This window comes from Corvus brachyrhynchos, unplaced genomic scaffold (genome assembly GCF_000691975.1).
Source record: "Corvus brachyrhynchos isolate BGI_N302 unplaced genomic scaffold, ASM69197v1 scaffold692, whole genome shotgun sequence".
NCBI classification, from domain to species: domain Eukaryota; kingdom Metazoa; phylum Chordata; class Aves; order Passeriformes; family Corvidae; genus Corvus; species Corvus brachyrhynchos.
In genome coordinates this window covers 166,391-176,886 of record NW_008236762.1, presented here as the reverse complement: position 1 = coordinate 176,886, position 10,496 = coordinate 166,391, and the positions used below count along the sequence as shown (strand labels likewise).

Genomic DNA, 10,496 nt, shown 5'->3' with positions numbered 1-10,496 from the left:
CCCCCCCCCCCCCCTTCCCTCCTTCCCCCCCTCCCCCGAGCCCCGCGTGCTGCGCTGGGAGCGGCCCCGATCCCGGCCCCCCTTCATTCCCTGCTCCCATCCCCCTGCTCCATCCCTGCTCCCATCCCCCCGATTCCATTCCCTACTCCAATCCCCCTGCTCCCATCCCCCCGCTCCTATCCCTGCTGCCATCCCCGATTCCATTCTCTACTCCAATCCCCCGATTCCATCCCCTGATTCCATCCCCTGATTCCATCTCCTGATTCCATCCATCCCTGCTCCTGTCCCTCCTGTCCCACTGCTCCCATCCCTGCTCCCGTCCCTGCTCCATCCCTGCTCCATCCCTGCTCCATCCCTGTTCCCGTCCCTGCTCCATCCCTGCTCCATCCCTGCTCCCGTCCCTGCTCCCATCCCTGCTCCCATCACCGCTCCCATCCCTGCTCCATCCCTGCTCCATCCCTGTTCCCGTCCCTGCTCCATCCCTGCTCCATCCCTGCTCCCGTCCCTGCTCCCATCCCTGCTCCCATCACCGCTCCCATCCCTGCTCCATCCCTGCTCCATCCCTGTTCCCGTCCCTGCTCCATCCCTGCTCCATCCCTGCTCCCGTCCCTGCTCCCATCCCTGCTCCCATCACCGCTCCCATCCCTGCTCCATCCCTGCTCCATCCCTGTTCCCGTCCCTGCTCCATCCCTGCTCCATCCCTGCTCCCGTCCCTGCTCCCATCCCTGCTCCCATCACCGCTCCCATCCCTGCTCCATCCCTGCTCCATCCCTGTTCCCGTCCCTGCTCCATCCCTGCTCCATCCCTGCTCCCGTCCCTGCTCCCATCCCTGCTCCCATCACCGCTCCCATCCCTGCTCCATCCCTGCTCCATCCCTGTTCCCGTCCCTGCTCCATCCCTGCTCCATCCCTGCTCCCGTCCCTGCTCCCATCCCTGCTCCCATCACCGCTCCCATCCCTGCTCCATCCCTGCTCCATCCCTGTTCCCGTCCCTGCTCCATCCCTGCTCCATCCCTGCTCCCGTCCCTGCTCCCATCCCTGCTCCCATCACCGCTCCCATCCCTGCTCCATCCCTGCTCCATCCCTGTTCCCGTCCCTGCTCCATCCCTGCTCCATCCCTGCTCCCGTCCCTGCTCCCATCCCTGCTCCCATCACCGCTCCCATCCCTGCTCCATCCCTGCTCCATCCCTGTTCCCGTCCCTGCTCCATCCCTGCTCCATCCCTGCTCCCGTCCCTGCTCCCATCCCTGCTCCCATCACCGCTCCCATCCCTGCTCCATCCCTGCTCCATCCCTGTTCCCGTCCCTGCTCCATCCCTGCTCCATCCCTGCTCCCGTCCCTGCTCCCATCCCTGCTCCCATCACCGCTCCCATCCCTGCTCCATCCCTGCTCCATCCCTGTTCCCGTCCCTGCTCCATCCCTGCTCCATCCCTGCTCCCGTCCCTGCTCCCATCCCTGCTCCCATCACCGCTCCCATCCCTGCTCCATCCCTGCTCCATCCCTGTTCCCGTCCCTGCTCCATCCCTGCTCCATCCCTGCTCCCGTCCCTGCTCCATCCCTGCTCCTGTCCCCGACTTCCATTCCCTGCTCCCATCCTTCTGCTTCTATCCCGGCTTCCATCCCCGCTCCTGTCCCGCCTGATCCCTGATCCCTGCTCCCATCCCTCCCACCCTCCTGCTCCTTCCCCTCCTGTTCCCCTATTTCCATCCGTGCTCCCATCCCTCTGCTTCTATCCCTGCTCCCATCCCTGCTCCTGTTCCTTCGTTCCCATCCCTGCTTCTGTCCCCTCGTTCCCATCCCTGTTCCCATCCCTGCTCCCATCCCTGTTCCCATCCCTGCTCCTGTTCCCTCGTTCCCATCCCTGTTCTAATTCCCTGTTCTCATCCCCTCATTCCATCCCTGTTCCCATCCCCTCATTCCCATCCCTGTTCCCATCCCTGTTCCCATCCCTGCTCCTGTTCCCTTGTTCCCATCCCTGTTCTAATTCCCTGTTCCCATCCCCTCATTCCATCCCTGTTCCCATCCCCTCATTCCCATCCCCATTCCCATCCCTGCTCCCATCCCCATTCCCATCCCTGCTCCTGTCCCCTCGTTCCCATCCCTGCTCCCATCCCTGTTCCCATCCCCTCATTCCCGTCCCTGTTCCCATCCCTGCTCCTGTCCCCTCGTTCCCATCCCTGTTCCCATCCCCTCATTCCCATCCCTGTTCCCATCCCTGCTCCCATCCCCATTCCCATCCCTGCTCCTGTCCCCTCGTTCCCATCCCTGCTCCCATCCCTGTTCCCATCCCCTCATTCCCGTCCCTGTTCCCATCCCTGCTCCTGTCCCCTCGTTCCCATCCCTGTTCCCATCCTCTCATTCCCATCCCCATTCCCATCCCTGCTCCTGTCCCCCTGCTGCCATTCCCTGCTCCAACCCCTCTGCTTCCATCCCTTGGCTCGTGTCCCAAGAATTCCATCCTCCTGCTCCCATCCCTCTGCTCCTGGTTCTCCCTCTTCCATCCACCTTCTTCCATCCCTGCTCCCATCCCCATAATTCCATCCCCTTTTCCCATCCCTGCTCCCATCCCCTCATTCCCATCCCTGTTCCCATCCCTGCTCCCATCCCCATAATTCCATCCCCTTTTCCCATCCCTCTGCTCCTGTACCCCAATTCCCATCCCCCTTTCCCTCTCCTTCTGCTCCTGCTTCCCAAACTCCCATCGCCTTTTCCCATCCCTCTGCTCCCAGCCCCAGAATTCCAGCCCCTTTTCCCACCCTCCTTTTCCCATCCCCCTGCTCCCATTCCCTGGAATTCCAGTCACAATCCCCCCAAGCCCCTCCTGGCTCCACCCTGTGCCTCCAGCTGTTCCCTTCCCTCTGGATAAATCCCGGCCCTGCCCAAGCTCTTGGATCTGCTCCCGGGATCCAGAACCCATGGAATGAAATCCCAGAACCTTCTGGGATCCCCTGGGACCATCCATTCCTACAGCAAGTCCCTGGCTCCATCCCAGAGTTCCCGGTGTTCCTTTGGGATCCTGCCCCCCACATTCCCAGGAGTTCCCAGGCTTTTTTCCCATCCCAATAACTCCCAGCAAACGGAGCCTGGAGCAGCTGATCCCCAGGAGGAGCAGCTGATGGGAATTCCAGGAATTCCAGATCTTGGGAATCAAAAGTGATTCCCAAAACCCACCCCAGGACTCCCAAAATTCCACCTAAATCCCTCCCTAAATTCCCACCCCATCCGTCCTTTCCCACATCCATGAGGTCCCAAAACTCTCGCTCCTCATTTGCCACAACTCCAGGAATTCCAGATCCTGGGAATCCCAGTTATTCCCAGACAACACCATAACTCCAGGAATTCCAAATCCTGGGAATCCAAGCCATTCCCGAAAAACAGAACTCCAAGATTTCCAGATCCTGGGAATCCAAGCAATTCCAAAAAACACCACAACTCCACGAATTCCATCTCTTGGGAATCCAAGCCATTCCTAAAAAAGCTTCACAACTCCGAGAATTCCGGATCCTGGGAATCCAAACCATTCCCAAAAAACCCCACAACTCCACAGATGTGGTTGGGACCTTCCAGAGCTTCCCCACATTCCCAAAAATCGGCGCATCCCAAATATCAACGCATGCCAAAAAAAAGGGCGCATCCCAAAAACCAGCACATCCCAAAAATCGGCACATCCCGAAACTCGGAGTATCCCAAAAACCCATCCCTGCTCCCACTCAGCACATCCCAAAACTCAGCACATCCCAAAAATCAGCGCATCCCAAAAATCAGCGCATCCCAAAAATCTTTGCATCCCAAAAATCAGCGCATCCCAAAAAATGATGCATCCCAAACATGGACACATGCCAAAGTGGGCAAATCCCAAAAATTGTTGCATCCCAAACATCAACGCTTCCCAAAAATGGGCAAATCCCGAAATCAACGCATCCCAAAATCAGCGCACCCCAAAAATGGGCGCATTTCAAAAAATGTTGCATCCCAAACATCAACACATCCCGAAAATCTTCACATCCCAAAACTCAGCACATCCCAAAAATTGGTGCATCCCAAACATCAGCTCATCCCAAAAATCAGCACATCCCAAAATGGGCACATCCCAAACCAGGTGTATCCCAAAAATCAACGCATTCCAAAAAATGACGCATCCCAAAATGGGCAAATCCCAAAAATTGTTGCATCCCAAACATCAACTCATCCCAAAAATGGGTGCGCCCCAAAATCACTGCATCCCAAAAACCAGCACATCCCAAAATGGGCTCATCCCAAAAGTTAGTGCATCCCAAAAAATGACGCATCCCGAAATGGGCGCATCCCAAAGATTGTTGTATCCCAAACATCAACTCATCCAAAAAACCATCATATCCCAAAAAAAGATGCATCCCAAAAACCGGCACATCCCAAAAACTGGCACATCCCAAAAACCAGCACATCCCAAAAACCAGCACATCCCAAAAATGGCACATCCCAAAAAACGACGCATCCCAAAATGGGTGCATCCCAAAAATGGTTGCATCCCAAAAATCAGCATATCCCAAAAAAAGATACATTCCAAAAATCAGCACATCCCAAAACCCAGCACATCCCAAAATGGGCTCATCCCAAAAATCGGCGCATGCCGAAAAATGATGCATCCCGAAATGGGCGCATCCCAAAAATTGTTGCATTCCCAAAAATCAGCATATCCCCAAAAAAGATACATTCCAAAAATCAGCGCATCCCAAAACTCAATGCATCCCAAAAACCAGCCCATCCCAAAATGGGCTCATCCCAAAGTGGACAAATCCCCAAACGGGCACATCCCAGAAAATCGCTGCATTCCAAAATGGGCACATCCCAAAAATCTTCACATCCCAAAACCCAGCACATCCCAAAATGGGCTCATCCCAAAAATCAGCGCATCCCCAAAAAATGACGCATCCCAAAATGGGCAAATCCCCAAATGGGCTCATCCCAAAAACCAGCACATCCCAAAAATCTTCACACCCCAAATGGGCTCATCCCAAAAATCTTCACATCCCCAAACTGGGCTCATCCCAGAAGTCAGCGCATCCCAAAAAATGACACATCCTGAAATAGGCGCATCCCAAAAATTGTTGCATCCCAAACATCAACTCATCCCAAAAATCGGCACATCCCAAACACCAGCCCATCCCAAAATGGGCTCATCCCAAAGTGGGCAAATCCCCAAACGGGCACATCCCAGAAATTGCTGCATTCCAAAATGGGCACATCCCGAAAACCAGCACATCCCAAAAATCTTCACATCCCCAAATGGGCTCATCCCAAAAATCAGCGCACCCCAAAAAATGACACATCCCAAAATGGGCAAATCCCCAAACGGGCACATCCCGAAAACCAGCACATCCCAAAAATCTTCACACCCCAAATGGGCTCATCCCAAAAATCTACACATCCCAAAATGGGCTCATCCCAAAAGTCAGCGCATCCCAAAAAAAGACACATCCCAAAATGGGCAAATCCCCGAACGGGCTCATCCCAAAAATCTTCCCATCCCCGAACGGGCACACCCCGACCTTCCCGCCCGGAATCGCCGCCCCCCTCCCGGGTGTCAGCGAGGCCGCGAATCCAGGGAATCCCGGGAATTCCCTACCCTTCTTCCGGCAAAAGTCAGCGCATCCCAAAAAAAGACACATCCCGAAATGGGCACATCCCAAAAATCTTCACGTCCCAAACATCAACTCATCCCAAAACCCAGCACATCCCAAAATGGGCTCATCCCAAAATGGGCACATCCCAAAAACCTTCACATCCCAAAAATCTTCACATCCCCAAACAGGTTCATCCCAAAAATCTTCACATCCCCAAATGGGCTCATCCCAAAAATCTTCACATCCCCAAATGGGCTCATCCCAAAAATCTTCACATCCCAAAATGGGCTCATCCCAAAAATCTTCACATCCCAAAACCTTCACATCCCAAAAATCTTCACATCCCCAAACAGGTTCATCCCAAAAATCTTCACATCCCCAAATGGGCTCATCCCAAAAATCAGCGCACCCCAAAAAATGACACATCCCAAAATGGGCAAATCCCCAAACGGGCACATCCCGCTTCCCTACCCTTCGTCCGGCCGCCCTCCTCGGGTTCGGGCTTGCGGCTGACGGACACGACCTTCATGAGCAGGTGGTTCCCGCCCTGCCGGATCAGCGCCACCACCTGCTTGTGCCCCACCTTCACCACGTTCACTCCATTCACCTGGAAAATCCCAAAAAAAACCCCACATGGATCAGAATTCCCAGCGGGAAAATTCCCCAAAGTCCCCGCACAGAAATCCCGCCTTTTCCGCCTTTTCCTGGTGTTTTTTCCCCAGCTCCTTTGGGAGTCGCCACGCAGCTGCTGGAGGAGATGGGAATGGTCTTTTCCGGCTGGGAGATCCCCCCCCAAAAAATGGGATTTTCCCCGGGTTTTTGGAACGTCCGGTCAGCTCCGGAAGTGTTCAGAATTCCGGGAAGGGCTCGGAATCTCTGGAAGTGCCCAAGGCCAGGTTGGAGCGGCCTGGGATCGTGGGAGGTCCCTGCCCATGGATCGGGATGGGATTTGAGGTCATTCCCAGCCCATTCCAGGGATTCCATGAGATTCCAGGAATTCCAGGGATCTGCAGAGCTGGAAGAGCAGAGGGATTCTCCCGACCCCAAAATAAACTGGGAATTCTCAAGCTCGGATCCGAGGAACGGGGACAGGAGGAGAGGGAAGAGCCTCGGGCTGTGCCAGGGAATTTCGGGTTGGAAATGGGGAAAATTCCTTCCTGGAAAAGCTTTTCCAGCCCAGAGCAGGGGTGGAGTCCCCATTCCCGGCGGGATTTCACATCCCTGCGGATTTGGGGGGCCACGGATCGGGAATGGCCTTGGCAGGGCTGGGAATGTCGGATTCCGTGGGATCCGAGGGGTTTTCCAGCCAAGACGACTCCAGGATTCCATAAATCCAAGGTTTTCATGGGAATTAACGCCCGGATCCTCACTTTGGGAAACATTTCCATCCCTAAATCCCATTTTCCAAGCTTTGGGAATAACGATTGGATTGCCAACATCCCCATCACTCCACGGATTCCATTCGCTTCCCGATCGATCCCACCATGATCCAATTCCCAAGAAAATCCCCGCGTTTTCCTCAGACAATCTGATTTTGACCCAATTCCCAAGCTTTTCCAGAAAAATCAGCTCCTCATCCTGGTTTCTTTCTCTTCTTTTTTAGGGAAAAACGGGATGGGTTGAATCCCTGAGGACGGCGATCCTGAATTTCCTCCCGATCCCAAATTTCTTTGATGGGGTTTCCCGCTGGGAATTCCCTCCCCCTGGAACGGGAACTTCAAACTCATCCCATTCCAAGCCCCGGACACTTCCCATGATCCCAAATTTCTCCAGCCTGGCCTTGGACACTCCCAGGGATCCAGGGGCAGCCCCAGATTCTCTGGGAATTTCAGGCCAGCCGGGAATTCCTTCCCAAATCCCACCTATCCCAGCATTCCTTCAGCCTGAGGTTTACAGGGAAAATCCGCTCAGTCCCACCTCATTCCCATCCAATTCCTGGGAATTTGCTAGGAATTCTGGAGTGAAACCCAGCAGGGGCTGAAATTCCCAGGAATGGCTCCTCCGGAAATGACACCAGGTGGGAAAAGCAGCAAAAATCCTGGAATAACACCGGGAATCCAGGATGGATTTATCCAGGAAAGCTGATCCTGGAAGGGGCCGATCAGGATTCCGGGAATTCCCATCCCAACAATTCCCGACAAACACAAATCCCGGATTCCCTGGGAATGACCAGGATGAAGCTCAGAGCTGGGAATGATTCCCTGGAGCGAAATTGCTGGAAAAATCCCAAGGAATGGGTCTGACGGGAGCGGGGAGGGGGAGGGAGAGCTCATCCCGGAGAAGCTGGAATGACAATTCCCGGCTCCTTTTCCCGCTCTGACTCACCCGGGATGAGCCAGCGGGAGCTGAGCTGCATTCCAGAGGAGGAGATCCCACCAAATCTTCGGGATCATTCCCATGGGAATGACCCCCAGCGTGGAGAAACCCCAAAAGATCCCACGGAAGGGAGAGGAAAAAGGAGCTGCTGGATCCCGGGATTTGGGAAACCATGGATGAGCAAAATTCCATGAATTCCAGCTGCCGCGTGGAAAAGGAGGCAGGGAAGTGAAGCAAAGCATCGGATCCGAGCAGAGCCAGGCAGGAGAATCCCGGACACGCCGAGAAATTGGGAAAAATTCCCGGTTTTTGGACACAAAGGTCCCTGGAGAGGAGCTTGAGGCCTGGAAGGAGCCAAATCCGGAGGAAAATCATGGAAAAAGTGGCTTCGAATCCAAATGTGGGAATGAAAAATTCCCAGAGGTTGAGGAGATCCAGGAGGATCCCAAATCGAGGAGACGTTGGGAAAAGAGGAGATCCAGGAGAAGGGAAGAGCCTCCAGCAGGATGGATCCAATGGATGCAATTCCAAGGAATTCTTGGAGTTGATCCTGAGCTGGAAATTGTGGGATCAGTGCCCAAGAACGGCCAAAAACCAGGAAAAATTCCATTGGGAAGAGGTGGGAAGTGAGGTGGGAGCTGGGAGCGGGTCTGGATCGGAATCTCCAGGGGAAAAAGGTGGAATTGGAGCAGGGTCAGGATTGGAAAAGGTTGGGAATATCCCGCATTGGAAAAGGCCCCAGGCAGCGGGAATTGCCATTCCAGAGGGATTGAAATCCCCATGGATGCAGCGCTTGGGGACGTGGATTGGGGGTGGGAATTCCATGGGATCCAGGGGTTTTCCAGCCTCAAGCATTCCAGGATTCCCGGTGGTGGAGCAGGGAGCACCAGGAATTCTGAGCAGGAATTCTCCCCTGGATCGTTGGGAGCCGGATTCCACGGGAGTCATGGAGGAGAGAGGAGAGGGATGGGATGGAATTCCCAGGGAGCAGATCCGTGGATCCCAGCAGGGAATTCCTGCTCAGAATTCCTGGTGCTCCCATTCCAAGGCCGGGCTGGAGCAGCCGGGGATCGGGGAAGCTTCCCTGCCCTTGGAACGGGATTTAGGGTCCATTCCCACCCAGAGCACTCCAGGATTTTGTGGAATTCCATCCCTTCGTCCAGGAGCTGCCAATGATCCCACACATTCCCGGGAATGGGACATTCCTTGGAGGGAAGGAAGGCGGAATTCCCTCAGGGCCATCCCTGGGGACAGATCCATCCGTTGGGATAAACACGGAGCGGCGGGAAGAGCTCCGGGAATTCTGGGATCAATCTCCACCAATAGGAAGAGAGCAGAGAGTTTGGGATTCCCATTCCAGAGAATTTGGGATTATCCAGGATTATCTCTCCCATCTCTCCCAGTCCATCCCATTCCCTGGGCAAATTCCCAAGGGATTTACTGGTGCAGGAATTGGGATTTACTGGAATCCGTGGAACGGGATTTCCAGGGAACTGCTGGAATTCCATACCCACATTCCAGAGCCCATTCCAGGCAGATTCCTGGAGCCTCAGGAACCTTCTCCCGGCTCCGGAGTCATTCCCAGATCCCATTCCAATCCCGCTGGATCCCTCCCCCATCAGGGATCCAGGCGGGAAGCTCAGGGAGCTCTGGAATTTGGTCCTTCCAGGATCTTCCCGATCCAACCAAAAAATCTGGGAGAAATCCAGGAATTTCTGGGAGAGATCCCTTTTCCCAAGGGAATTCCCAAGCCTGGAACCGCCATTCCCTGCCTGGCAGGATCCGCTGGAATGGGAAATTCCCGAGGTTCTCCCGTCAGCCATTGCCGGGTTGGGATCCCCACAATCCCCAAATCCTGGAATCCGGGAATCCCTGAGGTTGGAAAATCCCTCTGGGAGCATTCCCAGCACTGCCATTCCCGCCTCCGAGTGCCACATCCATGGATTTGAAATCCCTCTGGAATGGGGATTCCCACGGCCCTGCTCAGCCCATTCCAATCATTCCCAACCTTTTCCAGGAAGGAATTTTCCCAAATATTCCACAGAAACCTCCCCTGGCCCCTTCCCTCTCATCCCGTCCCTTTTCCCTGGGATCAGATCCCGGTTTCCACCCGGATCCAGCCAGGGAATTGTTGGGAATTGTCTCCCACTCCTCATTCCGCTCCCTTGCACCCGAATCCCGCGGTTTTGAAGGAATTCCGACGCTCCAACAAAACCCTCGGGATAACCGGAGACCATTCTCCACTTCCACAGAATTCCTTGGGATTCGAATCCCATTTCCCTCCTCGAATTCCTTGTGCTCCCAATCCATCCCTGCCTCCATTGCCCTCCATTTCCTCCCTCTGGAAAACCGGGAGAGCCCAATCCTCATCCCAACCCTCCGGAATTCCAGGGCTCAGCACCATTCCCGAGCACCTCTCCCGGAGATCTTTGGGATCCGCTCTCCGAGCCCGGTAATTCGGGAATGGTTATTTTTAGGAATTCCTCTCTCCTTGGTTACTGGGAAACTTCGTGTTCCAAGACATCTCCTGGAGAAATCCAAGCTCCGGATTCGTTCCCAACTCGGAGCAGAACATTCCT

At 54.9% G+C, this 10,496-nt stretch overlaps 1 protein-coding gene across 1 annotated transcript in view; it reads right to left on the bottom strand.

The window, feature by feature from the left end:
- Positions 1-10,496, bottom strand: part of LOC103625269 (SH3 and multiple ankyrin repeat domains protein 3) — a gene marked incomplete at both ends in the record, with an annotated part of 100,186 nt that overhangs the window by 36,514 nt on the left and 53,176 nt on the right. The window contains one exon of the mRNA XM_017727124.1: positions 6,073-6,208. Coding sequence (XP_017582613.1) covers positions 6,073-6,208 — 136 coding nt within the window. The remainder of the gene's footprint in view (positions 1-6,072; positions 6,209-10,496) is intronic.